At 39.5% G+C, this 14,360-nt stretch overlaps 1 protein-coding gene across 1 annotated transcript; it reads right to left on the bottom strand.

Moving 5' to 3' along the window:
- Positions 1–1,911: 1,911 nt before the first annotated feature.
- On the bottom strand, positions 1,912–8,874 carry ggt5b (gamma-glutamyltransferase 5b). Its single transcript, XM_029515746.1, has 12 exons — positions 8,570–8,874; positions 6,869–6,996; positions 6,579–6,674; positions 6,263–6,458; positions 5,480–5,646; positions 5,192–5,338; positions 4,885–5,015; positions 4,189–4,376; positions 3,985–4,076; positions 3,771–3,880; positions 3,578–3,688; positions 1,912–3,357 (listed from the first exon to the last, which is right to left on the bottom strand). The coding sequence occupies exons 1-12, from the start codon at positions 8,740–8,742 to the stop codon at positions 3,211–3,213; spliced, it is 1,686 nt and encodes a 561-aa protein (XP_029371606.1). The 5' UTR covers positions 8,743–8,874; the 3' UTR covers positions 1,912–3,210.
- Positions 8,875–14,360: the final 5,486 nt, after the last annotated feature.

The following is a 14,360-nucleotide window of genomic DNA, read 5'->3' as shown; positions in this document are numbered from 1 at the left end:
AGAATAAAAAAGAAAAACAAGCAAACTAAACAAAACAAAAACCAACAACAACGCAAACATAAAAATGAAACATCCTCTTTCAGTCATTAAAAATAGCAAATTTCACAGGGACTGTTAATGTGAGGTGACAGCCAACAGGGCCATAACTGTTGTTAAAATAAAGGACCACTGTCTAACACCTCAGGGACAAACAGTCCTGCAGCACATACTTAATGATTTACTGTCATTTCCCACAACGCAGAGTGCAATGCCCTGTAATGACCTCATAAAAGCATTACAGCTGTCACCACTGGGATTCAGGGCTCTTCTTTTCTCAGCTGGGATGTAAATGTGTTATATAATTGGAGGAATTTATAAAGGCATGCAACTAAAATGCCTTTTTCGTGCTCTTTGCAGCAAAGGGCTGATTTGGGTGATTAGACTAATTAGTAACAATCATATTCAGGTATACCTGCTTGTGTATAACCTGACAAATCCTAAACTCCTAATGAATGCCCAAGCAACTTGTCCATAGATAAACTAAGTTAATATGTGTGTTCTTTAAATAAAATAGTTGTGTCAATGTGTCGGTGGAGAGTTTATGAATGTGCATGTTTCCTGGGGCACTTTGACAAGCGTCAATCCTTCACTGGTCACTGATACCTTGTCAGAAGAGAGAGTGTTTGCATTTGCATGACACCTGACACTGTGCCACCCGCTGCCAAATACAAGCTAATGGAAATACACTAGCAGTGAAATGTTCGGACACACTTTCTCATTCGAATGAATAGGAAAGTGCGTCCAAACTTTTGACTGGTAGTAAATATAGTTGCTGTTTTATTATGTCAATCTGATGTTGATTTTTAAAAGTTTAAAACATGTCATGGGGCAACCTTAATATTTGTTTAACAGCCAATAAAATCTGAAAAATGGGGAGGAAAGAGATGACATAAAAAAAAAGTCCCCAACCATATTCAAACTGAGTTGCTATATGTTCATATTACAGAATAGTCCATGTGAATTGGCTATCTTCAGTTGTTCTGCATCGCATAGTTACAACCACTTTTAAAGAGATGGAGAAAACTGAATAGTCAAGACTGCAGTTTTCCTTGAAGGCCCAATTAAACGTGGTCTCACTGCTACATGGTTATAATGAACTTCAGAGTTACGCAACACAGACAGGCCAATTTACTCAGCTGCTAGGCATGAAAAAAATCTCCCGTCTCTGTGCGCATCAGGATCTAAGTGGTTTTAATTCCTCCCACTGCCTTGGACGGCATCATGATGGTTTCAAATAATGATGCACACATACAAAATGCATCTAGTAACTACCGCTGAGATAGTTCGCTTCATCAAGAGACATTGTGACTGAAAGTGTTCTGATGCCAGAAGTTAAAAGAATCATCACAGGATTATTCAGCAGCCTCTGCTTGGAATGAAATTGCTGGAAATACTTTTTCTGCATACTTATAATGACGCTCACTTTAAATGGATGTCACCTAAACAAAGACGGCAAGATGAAGACACTGAGCCTATGAAGCCACAGCTTATCCGCAGTAACCCGTTAGTTGTACAACAAAAACAGCGGTGCTTCACACAGGCTAAAATTTGCACGTTCTCATAACTCACATCTAGCGGCTCGAAAGAAAACTGAGCGGAAACCACTTAAGGAATCATTACTAATTCATAGGTCTCTCCAGTGAGATGTGTCTCATTACTGTATCTTTTCTTACTGTGCTGCTGTGAAATAAGGCAAACAGAAAAATGTGAAGTAGATTAATGCTGGTCCCGCTATTACCAACAACAAGGGATAAACATTTAAAATGTCGCAGCTCGCTGTGAAAGGGGCATTGTAGGCGTTTGGATTTAAATAACACGATAATGTACTATGGCTGCTGAAAGACACTGGCTTTGTTTTGGATTTAATTTTATTGTGACAGCACATATGTTCACAGTTATCAGCTAAAAAAAAAAGAAAGAAAGATATTATTTACAAATCATTCTGACATTGAAACAGAGAGAAAATAAACTGGCATATCGATAATGTAAAGAAATGACAAAAACAAAAACATGCACATATATTTTTTTAGAATAATTTTGTTCCTTGAGAATCTACAGGTAGGGCTATTTAAAGTATAATAGCATTTCCTCAGCCTTAAAGAAATATCACAATACTTCTTAGGCTCCAAATAAGGCTGTTTCACATTCAGGAAAAATTTCACAGTGAAAATTCCCAGTCTGGGCTGCTGACAGCCTACAAAAATGTTCAGTCAGGATGTATAGCTAGTAAAAGAGCTACATGAATCATTTACAGTAAACAGGTCTTATAATAATTACACATACATGAGTCAGAAAAAACCAAACATCCACAAATATTTACAGATTTAGTATTTCGACAGGTTTGTTTTTGTTGCTCTATTATGAGTTGGCTTTCATGACTGGGATGTATGTAATCCTTGTAAAAGCACATCTCAACAGTAAGATTAGCAGCTGGATGGCATGCTAGTTGTGCATTAGGCTACATCAAGTTAAAAAACGTCAGTGTGGTTTTGAGTGTGACAACTGGTTTGACTGGAAATGAGTGCACAGTGTGTGGAGTGACCATGAGTGAGTTAAACGTTAACTGCTGGGATCAGTGCAGGTTCCCACGAGCCTCAAACAAGCTCAGAAAAGGCATGTTGTTTTAAAGAAATTATCCACAGATTAAGGTTACACATTACCCAAATTCTGGCATAGAAATATCTAAGTTCAGGTCAGGCTTTGAGATTTGTTCAAATTAATAAAAAAGTGCCTCCAAACGTTTGAGTATGACTCCACCTGGAAAAGTTCTGTATTTATATCCATGCTGTGTAATTACATGCATACTGATAGTAGTAAATGAAAATGTGAATGCTTTTGATTTGTCTGGAAAGTTGGTGAAACTTTTGGTTTATTTCCAAATTCCAGCAGCTCCACAATAACTTTGGTGGATAACAATTTTCTCTAATTGATCAAAAAAAAAAAAAAAAAAAAAACATGAGCAAGAGAGCTCAGCTTTAATGTACTAGAATTATTCTTTAAGGTTGGAAGTTGTCTGTTTCTTTTATGAGGAAAGATCCAAATTTCCAAATTACTCACATTTTGTTGACAGGAACGTGGCACATTCATACTGTAGTTCTTAAGGCTGAAGGCTCAGTCAGTCTTCGGGGCAGATTTTGGACGGATGGGATTGTGTCCTGAAGGTTTGTGTGCTCAGTATCCAGATGACTTTCCCCTTTTCCTTTTGTCAGAGACAGCAACAATGCAACCTTTCTCCTTCTCTACAGCATTGACTACATTGAGGAAGTACTCCCAACCTCCACGTTTGTGTCCCAGACCAATGAGACTATTTTCCAAAGACTGAGGAAACACACACAAATTAAGGTTATTAATAACACTTATCTTTATCTACTTGAGGTTTCAGAATTGAATTCAGACACATTAAATAACTTTGTGTGATTATGTCATAATAATATCCATCAGAATGAATGGACCCAAATTGAAATGTTATTCCTCAGACAGACTGTCACAGACTACTGAATATTAATGAACAGTGGGGATGAAAATAGGAATACTTCACCTTGTTAAAACCAGGCTCAAAGTTCACATTGTTATTTGCATCAACAAAAATTATAGGAGCAGCTATGGCATCTTCAAGATTCATCCCAAGCCACAGGTGATTTATTATAGACTGCAAGAGAAAAAGAGAACCATTTAAGCACACAAATAGAGATTAGACACACAAGTATACACCGAGGGTTCGATTAGTTTACCAAGGCCACTGCTGAGGTGATCAAGCTTCCTCCTGATCCACCAATCACAAGGATGCTTCCAGACTTTGACTCCAGTATGACTGGAGTCATTGAGGAGGGAGGCTGTTCACCTAAGACAACAATTAGACTCTGAATGAGACTGGAAGAAGACTAAATGTCTATTCATTTTCATTTAGCTTGGCTTGAAAGGACGTTTTCATGTCTGTGACTTTACCTGCCCTCAGTGTGTCTGCTCTCCCACAAAAGTCAGCCAGCTGATTGTTGAGGATGATGCCTGTTCTTTGAGAGTAAACGGATCCTCCAAATCTATAGAACAAAGCACAACACAGTTAATGGGATGGAGATGATCTCATTTGGTAATTTTCTATAAGAAGACACTGATGTACAAATCTTCTATTCAAGGAGTCCTCCTGCTCACAGTTGGTTTATGGTGCTGGTGGCAGACACTACCAGTCCATCTTCATCGAGGACGGACACATGTGTTGTTCCCATTTGGTCAGACGTTGGCTTGATATTGTTGTAATAGGAATTGTTAAAGGTTCGGGTTGACGAAATCAGTCCTCTGATGTGTTTGGTAAAGGAAGGATCAATCAAATGATCTGCACTCTAGAAAAAAGGATCACGATGAGACAACTGTGAAACATCCTACATGCTGCTGGAAACAGACAAAATAATGCACACACAGAGCAACACGCCACAGTCTGGAACAGTCTGAACTGTTGCTTTCATACTTTTTGCAATTAGTTTTATACAAATTACACAAACAAGGTGTGGTGCGTTAATTTGTAATTGGCATTTAACTGCTAAAACTGGGATTATCTGTATAAAAGAGAATTATATCAATCCTATCAGCTGACATTTTACTTGTCTCCCAGGTGTTTGACTTTTGTTGTTGGTGTTTCTAAACCTACATTGATTTATATTTTATTAAATGAAACAAAAAAGTGGCATATTACCACCTGAAAATATTGACATAGCAAATTTGTCAGCAAGAAGTTGCCAATTTACTAAATGGAGCTACTGTACAAAAAAAGAAGGGATCATAAATCCAAAACAATTAGCAGAAGGATTCTTAAACATTCACTGAGTAATATCCAGTAGCAGAAATCCCAACCCGTCTGTTGTTGAAGACAGGATCATTGATGTTCCTCTTTTGTCCATTTGCAAATTTAACCGCTTCTAAGTAATGGTGGTACATCTGAGTCTTCCGATCACCATGCTGGAAGTCTGGACTCATAGAAAACTCTGCAGAGAAAAAAAAAAAGGCATGTTATGGCTTTTTTGTTCAATGGCCTTTTGCTTTTTTTCCCCCTTCCTTTTCATAATTCACAGTACATGATTACATGCTAAAGTTTAATCCAGCTACAGCTGATGATCAGTTCACAGGGTTTGTGAAAAAGTTAACACAAAGTGAATGAGACCTTTCAGTAGTCCGAGAATGAAGGCAAGCAGGGCGCCCCCAGCAGGAGGTGGTGCGATGTACATTTGAATGTTTCCGAGAGGGACTGTCCATGCATCCACCACCCGAACCTGGAAGGACTTCAGATCTGCCATGCTCAATGTCCCACCTAAAGCATTAACACAGTGAATAAAAATGCAGTCAGGTTACCTGCAGCCAAACTTACCTTTTCATACAATTCTTTTTTTCTGTCTACTCCAATCCACACTGGCATGTGTCCTGGCCAGAAGCATGTTATCATTGTACCTACCTGCTTCTTGTATGTCTTGGATTAAATCATGTCCAATCTTGCCAGTGTAAAAGGCATCTGCCCCTTGTTCTGCAATGGTTTCCATGGTTTCAGCAAGTTTAGGAAACTTCAGGATGTCGCCTGAACTCAGAACAGTTTTGTTTTTGTTGCAGATGATCTGCAGGGAACTGGAAAAAAAGTATCAGTGTCAAAGAACAGGCTAGAAGAACTAAGAAATCAAATGAGAGATACTGACACCGTACCTTCTCATTTGGCCCATTGATGAGAAAAATTAGCATTTGATTCTTGCAATTCATAATATATCAAATTAACTAGCTTGAATGAAATATTCATGTCAATGAATAATAGTTTAAAAAAAATAAATAAATCAGATTTTCTATAGAATCTGAATGAATGAATGAGTATAGCCTATCCTGAATCCTACTAAAATCATATAAATGTTGCCTTTGCAAAAAGACACATTGAGTGAAGTTGAGTAGAGACGGTGAACCCTGCTCCCACAATGTTACCGATCCACTGAAGCATTCCATTTAATTTTTCCACAAGCAAGTCATCCAAGCTAAAATATTATGCAATGACACATCCTGAACAGACCCCTTTGCTCCAGGAGCAAAGGGCTCCAGTTGACCCAGTGAGTGTCACCGGCTCTTAGTTTTTTTACTTTAACCCTCACGGAGTTCCTGTTGCTAAAACAGATATTCCCTAAGTCACACACAAAAGAAATCTTTTTTGGAAACCTTTACAAACTTCCAGTTACTGGAGAGAGGAGGTGAGAAACTGTACCAGAGAGTTGACCCTTCCATAGACTTTTTCACTACATGGCGATTCAGGAGGTCTCCCAGATATTCTGGCAGGGGGATTCCCTCCCTTGCCAGACTAATTGTTGGCTCAAACAGCTTAGCCCAAGGAAGCTTCCCATACTGCTTGTGTACTGCTTCATAGCCACGCAGCTCTCCAGGAACTCCGATCCACTGGCTGCCTACAATGTATGGGTGGGGAAAAGAAAATATGATAAACCAGTAACAAAAACTTCAGACAGTTTTAAGCTGCAATGACAAAGTAAGGAAATGTGGGGAGAAAGTCTGTTTTATCCACCTACCTTTGGAAAAAGCAAACTTTGTTGGACATTCTTTCAACAAGTCAGGGTTGAATGACCGTGGGACGACTTCCCTGAAGTTGTACACTTTAATGTTGCCTAAGAATAAATTAGAATAAAAATTTGATTAGACTAGACTAAATTAAATTAAATTTGAATAAATTGGCCTAATAAATAAATATATATATATATATATATATATATATATTTATTTTTTTTTTTGACAAGAAATGAAAACTAAAAGGAAACTAAAAAATAAAAACTAAATCAAATGAACCAAAATGAAGACCCACCTTTTTTATCTTTTATAGTGAATATTGACCCTCCTCCAATGCCCATGCTCTGAGGATTCACCACTGAAGTGCACAGAAGAGCTGCAATGGTGCCATCTACTGCCGATCCTCCCTGTTCCAGCATGCTCCTGAAAAATCCATTTTTACCGGATTTATGGATCATTCACTCACCATGTGAGTTCACCCCACACTTTTGGTCCCTGATAGAAACACAAATTTCTAATCTATGCATGACATAATTAATCTCAGGGTTCAGTGCATGGCTCAAAGCCAAGTTTAGACCATGTACTGTTGCTTGAAGCTAAATTCAGCAAAGCCCCCAGGAGGTCAAACCTACTTTTAAAAGCTCGACTTATAAAAGGTCATCCATCTTAACTATACTACTCAAAAAAAAAGAGACGAGATGTCTGAAAGCTTCTGAAAAAAACCTGAACGAGTCTTTCACTTGGAAATTGGCAAAGGATCCGATGTATTTCCTGGGCAACAAGAGAATGCAGTTTCAGGAATGTTTTGGCCCTGTGTGGGTCAGGCTGACTGAAAAACTGAACTTTTAAGGGGGATGGGGGTACAAAAATTACAGAGAGGAAAAATCTGACCACAATTTAAGTGGAAGGATCTAATTAAAGTCATTTAATGTAAGCCTGTGCACGCAGGTGGCTGGTTATAAGTTTATGTCTTCGCTCAGGGGAGGCTACAAGTTAATTAAGTTACCAGCAAGGCAAAAATCCAGTCTACATTCATACTTAGGAAATAGAAACTGATGCTAATTTTCATGTTTGCATGTTTTTGCATGCATAAAAATATCCAACAAAACAGTGTCAGACTTGTTGGTGTCAGATTGTGGAAGGAAAACTGATACAGCATAAAACCAAGCTTTGGTCCATTTGTACTTATGATACTGATGATCAGTATTTTCAATTAAGTTCAATAGCATCCTTTGAGATATTTCAGTGTCTACTCTCAAATAAATAGCTGAGTGATGGTGAACTTCAATGATTTTGCTTAACAGACTTCCAAAAAGTTTTGGGTTTAACAGGAAAGTCTTTGTAAAACTATAATCACATTTAAGAAACATTGTCAGATGTATTGCTCTACTCTCATTGTCTTTCAGTACAGAGAATGAACAGCACCAGCATATTTGACTCAGTGTCACCTCAGTATGTCTCTGCATTACTGAAACCTGATGAAGCTCTGCAGTGAACTGGGAGATGAACTCCTAAAAGATCCTTGGCAGAGGCAAAGAAAGAAAGAGACATTATATACTCCCTGCCAATGAAAACAAAAGCAGGAGACTTTGGTGCCAGTTCTGGCACAAAGCGGAGAAAAGATAACGTCACCCAGTTCCCTTTATTTTGAACTACAAGGATCAGGATCAAGTTAATCAATAAGCGGCCATCAGGGAACCAGCTCTCTTGGAAAACCGATTTTTCTTCTCCAAAAGCATCCAAGGAGATTTGAAAACAAATCAACAGGCCGTGAAGGGAATGAACGACTTGCCCGTGCAGAGTCCTGCAGGTATTGAATCCATTCTTCAAACTGAGCCTCCCAAATCTCTTAAACTGCTTATCCCTTTGCTCACTTCAGCTTTTTCTTTTTTTTTTTTAATCTCACCCAGAGGAGCTTCGAGCACTGACCCCACAATGAGTAGTTTTCCTGTGAACTCAGAAAAACGGGGGGTGTTGTAAGTCTCCCCCTCCTTACCTGCCGATGTCGGAGCACAGCTCGGAGTCTGCAGCCACGGCCGCCCTCCTGAAGCCGCCGCTGGGACATCCTCCGTCCGTGAGAGCGGTGATGCACAGGCAGATGAACGCCACGGCGCAAACCACAGTCAGCAGGGTGAAGCAGCACACCAGCCACGGCTTGTATTTGGCCATTGAGCTCTCAGTTTGGAGGAACTTCTGACTGCTGAAGGAGCTGCTGCCGCTCAGTTAATGTCCACAGACGCTCAATGAAAGTTACCTAATGCTCAACATGAGTTTACCCCTCCTCCCCCCGCCGAGGCCCGTGAAGTGAAAGTAGGCGGCAGAGAGCGGAGGTGGGGGTGAGCTAAAGCACCAAAGTCCCATTCAGTGGGGAATAACCCACTGACGTCATAGATGTCTTCCACGACCTTATTCAATGATGCCACAAAAAAAAAAAAAAAAAAAAAAAAAAAAAACACAAAAAAACCCAAACACAGTTTGATCATCAATTCCCGTCATTAATACTTACCGGATTTCACAGTTGATCATCTTCCTTCTTGGACCAGGTCCGGTGAATTTCCTGGATGACCAAGTTGTCCTTAAAACCAAAGAAGGAAACGCGACCTGCTCACTGCGGGATCATTTCAGTTGTGTTTTACTTGAACTCCGTGTCAGTGACACAGACTGGGGGATTCACGTCTTTAAACTGAGGCCTTTCTGATGCCCATCTCCTCCAAACTGAGAGGACTTGGCCTAGAAAAGATTTGTTTCTAGTAAACTGCGCTTGCTTGTTAGATTTACTAATATAAAAGTACTATATGGATTTCTCGGATAGATCACTAACACAACCTTTTCCTATCAGCCTATCAGCAGCAGCTTGAAGAGCACAATCTGTCCGGCTGCCCAGCTTCACCCTCTGTCTTCCAACTACACCGAGCTACTAGATGGCATCATTTTGGGTAAAAGCATAGAGAAAAGGACTTTCATTAGTGGTCTATATGTGACATGTATTAAAAAATATATATATACCTGGAGCAATGAAACGAAATGCAGTGCAGTTCAAAGTGGTCCTGATTATTTCACTATATATATGAAATTAATTATGGGTTTAAACAAAAAATAAAATAAACATTGCATTTAGGTAGAATTGGCTCCAGCACCACCCACTGCCTTGAAGGGGAAGCAGTTGAAAATGACTGTAAATGGGATTGAACAGAACATGTTGATACAATTTTCACATGCTGATGTTGCTGTTGAAGTCAGCAAATTAAAAAAAGAAAGTAGGCTACTAAAGTCAAGTTGGTGGTGGATAAGTAACTCAGAACATGTAGACACATTTCTATGTCATTAGTTTTGATGTGGCAACACAAAAGTTTCTCATGACTAAACTCTGAGCCATGTAGTGGCAGAAGCCCAGAACACGAGCCCCCATGAGGGAACTGTTGCTGTCAACATATCAGAAAATTAATCTCCATACTTGTCTCATTATATTTCGGCTGGAGAACACTCCAACTGGAAAGAAAAAAAGATATAAAGGTATAAAGGTAACATAGAAACCACAAACTCCGCCCACTCATCTGAACTTCAGGATGACTTCAGATGACTGCAGTGTTGCAACAAGACTGAGCGTGCGGGTTGGTACATTAGCAGGTCAAACAGCCACAAGGGAAGTCTATTTTCTATCGAGTAATTGTATGTGATCACACATAGATAGCCTGTAGGGAAGTAAAAAAAAAAACAAAAAACAAAACTTGTGGTCTATTTGAATTCCCTGATATTAGAGTTGCTGTGTCCTCAACTGGAGGGGCTATTGTTGTGTGAACTGTGTGTTATTGTTCGTGTTCAAAGTCTTTTAGCATATCATGAAAACACTGATCATTTCTAAAGGTAGGTAGGATGTAAAAGACACAATATCAGCCAGTTCAGCTTGTGGTCTTATTACTTTGGCAAACATTTTGTTTGCATTTATGACTCCTGCCCGACTGCAGCTGCCGCCTAAAGGTGATCAAAGAAACTCACGTGGAAATCCAACAAATGATCCTAAAGTCATAACTGCAGCCAAACAAAACCAAACTAAACACATCGTGTGGTGGTGTGAGAGATGGAAGAAAAAGGAGATACAAAACACCAGTAGCAGCTCAGGACATGTACATACAGGCCAATGCAGAGGCTGAAGCCTCGTAATACAGCACCATGAATTCATGCAGCAGCAGGCGGCTCAGCTCGACATTCCCTAGTGGCCAAGTGCGGCCCTCGCTGACCAAGGTGCTGAATCTGGCGTAGACTGAGCTGTCCTGGGTCCTGACCCTGAGCTGGGGGGGCACGGAGACCGACACGAGGCCTGCGGCGCGAGAGTAGGCCCTACTGTCGCAGTGGCTTTATTTTGGGAGCTTTTCCTTGCAAGAATCAAGGGTCTAGGGAGAGAGGGTGTCATATGTGATGGATTGGAAAGCCATTTGGTGGTTGTGACTTTTGGCTGTACAAATAAGACAGACTCAGCTTTACTTGATGTAGTGCAGATTGCACAACATCACAACAGTGTGTTGACCAGTCATAGCAAACTTTTACATTTTAAATGTACTATAAATAAATGATGCAGACATTTAGTCAACATTGGTGGAGAGCCCATTCCTAATAATATGTGCATTCCATCCAGTGATATGGCCAGTTATTAAACACAAGGGAGAGATGGTGCGTGTATTCTCAGATTTGAAGCTCTTGGCCGTCTCTAATAAGTCATCATAACCAATCTATAGGTCCAGCAGCTTATGTGGTATCCGTAATTTATATCTCACTTGCATAGAAGTTTGGTTAAATGCTGAGTCAACTGAGTGGATTATTTAAATTGTAAGGTCTAACATGGACTATCACCCATCCTGCAGATTAAACATTAAAGGATTTTGACAAAATGACTCTTTTTTCGAAATGTGTGCTTTTGGGGTACCACGTGTAGACATGCAGACACATTGCAGAGAAACTAATGAACTTTACATGACATGTAAAAATGAAGCTTGGCCAGTAACACATAAGCGTACAACCATGTTTATGTTAATCAATGTCGCATTAGTTTGGTGAAACAGCAACGCAACCTTTTTTCTTTCCATCATGACAGAGTGCAATCAGCCTCAATGCTGAGATCACGAAACACGTTACATAATTATTTCAATTACAATGCCCATGAATCTAAAAAAAAAAAAAAAAAAAAATTATGTCAATTGTCATGATTTATATCTTAATTGGTGCAAAACACACAGATTAGGACATATTTTTGCAAGGATATAATAAAATAGTGCACATTCATTCGTCTGTCCTGTGTCATGGCAATCACTGTTCACTGACAACCTAACATCCAGCTCTTTCTGCATTTTTTGCAGCCTGTAACCTCTTCAATCCTCAGAAAAATGATCATTGATCCCAGACAGTTGCTCAATTTGTCTTTGCATTACAATTCACTGACAGTGTGATGGCCAGATGAGTGGACAAAATATTATTATTTTTTGCCTCTGAGGGTACGATCATTCCAAAATTATTTTTCATCTTGCTGAATCTTCCCTAAAGAGAAATAAGAAACAGCACTGTTGGAGGATAATGTAAGATTACATTCGGGATCATTTGGATTATGCCAAGACAATGACTCATCGTTTGAGATTTTTAGTTTTAGTTGTTTTTTTTTTTTTTCAGGATGAGTCACAACCAAGTTGTTTCAAATTGAAATTGACCCACTGTGTCCGGTAACAGTAACACTGATTGAACTGAACCAACCATCCATTTACTGAGATGAAACCATTATTGGAGTGGATGGAAATTAAACAGTTTAGGCTCAAAAGGAATTAGCAACTCCCCCGTAAAGCTGTGACTGAGTGGAAATAAGCACATGAACACATCAGCATGTCCTTCAGCTATCCCCCTCGAAATAATGTTGATAAAACATATTACTTTGGAAATCAACCATTTGGAGAAAAAACAGTTGCCAGCTCTAAGTTTACACGTCACAGAAAAAAATAAAGACAGGGAAAAGGAGTCACAGGAGAGCATGTTAACAGGAAACCAAAGAGATGTGTTACACAAAAACAGGGCTTTTGTAAGAATGAGGTTGAGCGCAGTACTGCTTCCTGACTTCCTCAGGCCCACATCCAAAGAATCTTCTTTATTAATGTCTCTGTGTCTACCATTGTGCCTGCAGTTATTTATCTTTATTCGTTCCAATCCACTGCTGTACAGCATTAATGAGGAGCCCTCTCTTATGGAGAGTGAAGAGTGGGGTCTGCCGGAGTAGACAAAGAACCTACGAGACCTAAATCATCTCTACAAACCACAGCAACAAAATTGATGATTTTGTGTAATCACCAATACTTTCACAATACGACAGGAATATGAGCCGCTCTATTGCTACAGCATGGTCATAGTAATGATAGTTCAAGCAATTATCCAACCATTATTGCTATCATAATACTATCATAGTGTTCCACCAGCTTCAAGTTTCAGGATCCAATTTAGCTGGAAGTTAATGTCATGAAAGATTGACTACATTCATAAATAAATATTTGATAATTAAGTGAGTGATGCGCTGTGCGGTCCACTGGATTATTTATTTAATCATCACATCACTCTTTAATTTGGACTTAAAACTTGAAACTTTTGCTGAAGTTCACGGTTCAAGTGCTGACTGTTTTATTTCAATACATTATATCCTCCAGAAACAAGTGGACAAAAAGCTTTTATGACTTAAATGCAGAGCCCTTTCTTTACCTCGCAGTCCCCAGCTGCTACGTGACTAATTACACACTTGACAGATTAAACTTTGTGAACTACCAACCTTTGCCAGGCGTCTGGGGGGTGGAGAGGGAAGTCAGTGTTGTTGTCATTTCTACAATAGTTCCAATTGAATATGGAAACTCAAACATGCAATTCAGTTCACTTTTTTACATCCTCTCTTGTAATATCCCCCTAACATTTAAAATGACAAGCTTACTTCATGTTTGTGTTATATACAGATGCACACTGTTTCTGTAGGAAAGTTATGGGCTCTGCCCTCATTGGGCCCAGATCTAAAACTGAAGTTAAGAAATCAATCTCATCTCAAGCTAATTTACTCACTTATTTGGTCAGACGATAATCATTATTAACTGAGGGCATCCAGCATGTGCATACACTCCATGCTAGATGTGCTGTGTGTTTCCCCCGAGCAGCAGCTGTGCCGCAGCAATGGCCATGAAAGCTGGTTCGACGCTGCTAAGAATTGGAGGGGGTGACGTTGGGATGGTTGGGGTTTGGGGGGATAAATGCAAGAATAGAAACTGACATGGCCCCCAAAAGTAAAAAAATACAAACAATTTTTTTTTTTTTGGGGGGGGGGTTAACCTTAAAGTTTCAGTGTCATATTTTTCAGTTCTCCCTGATATTATTCATGCTTGTTTTTTCAGGTGGAAGTAAACATGACAATTTTTGTTTATTAGTGCACACCATATTTCCTGTTGTTGTTTTCTTTTTAATCTCTCTTTCTGTCTCTGTGGACATTAAATGGGCCATATTGCACCCTGGGGCCTCTCTGCCCCCCCGCTGCAGCTAAATGTCTACAGAAGGGGAGAGAGCGAGAACGGGAGGCAGGGACACATGAAGAGCACCATATGAAGAGAGTGCCAGATATTTAATCTCTCTTCATGAACCAGATCAGCATTGGAACGATATCTTCCTCGCAGAACATTTTTGTGGCCGAGAAGAAGATTTTTTATAGGTAATAATAAAAAGGAGACTGTGATATGGATGATGAAGCCAGTTGTAACTAACAGGGTTACATCCCAACAAAGACA

The sequence above is a fragment of the Echeneis naucrates genome, chromosome 12 (genome assembly GCF_900963305.1).
Source record: "Echeneis naucrates chromosome 12, fEcheNa1.1, whole genome shotgun sequence".
NCBI lineage: Eukaryota > Metazoa > Chordata > Actinopteri > Carangiformes > Echeneidae > Echeneis > Echeneis naucrates.
The sequence above is the reverse complement of the archived record's forward strand: the minus strand, read 5'-3'. Positions and strand labels throughout refer to the sequence as shown.

What these genes read in the sequence shown, in the direction of transcription:
- ggt5b (XM_029515746.1), bottom strand. Translation starts at nt 8,742, where the DNA reads ATGGCCAAATACAAGCCGTGGCTGGTGTGCTGCTTCACCCTGCTGACT. An exon ending in CTGTCTTCAACAACAGACGG is followed by an intron (nt 4,377 to 4,884) that starts GTTGGGATTTCT and finishes CCTTTTTTCTAG; the next exon opens with AGTGCAGATCATTTGATTGA. An exon ending in TTGAGCCTGGTTTTAACAAG is followed by an intron (nt 3,358 to 3,577) that starts GTGAAGTATTCC and finishes GTGTTTCCTCAG; the next exon opens with TCTTTGGAAAATAGTCTCAT.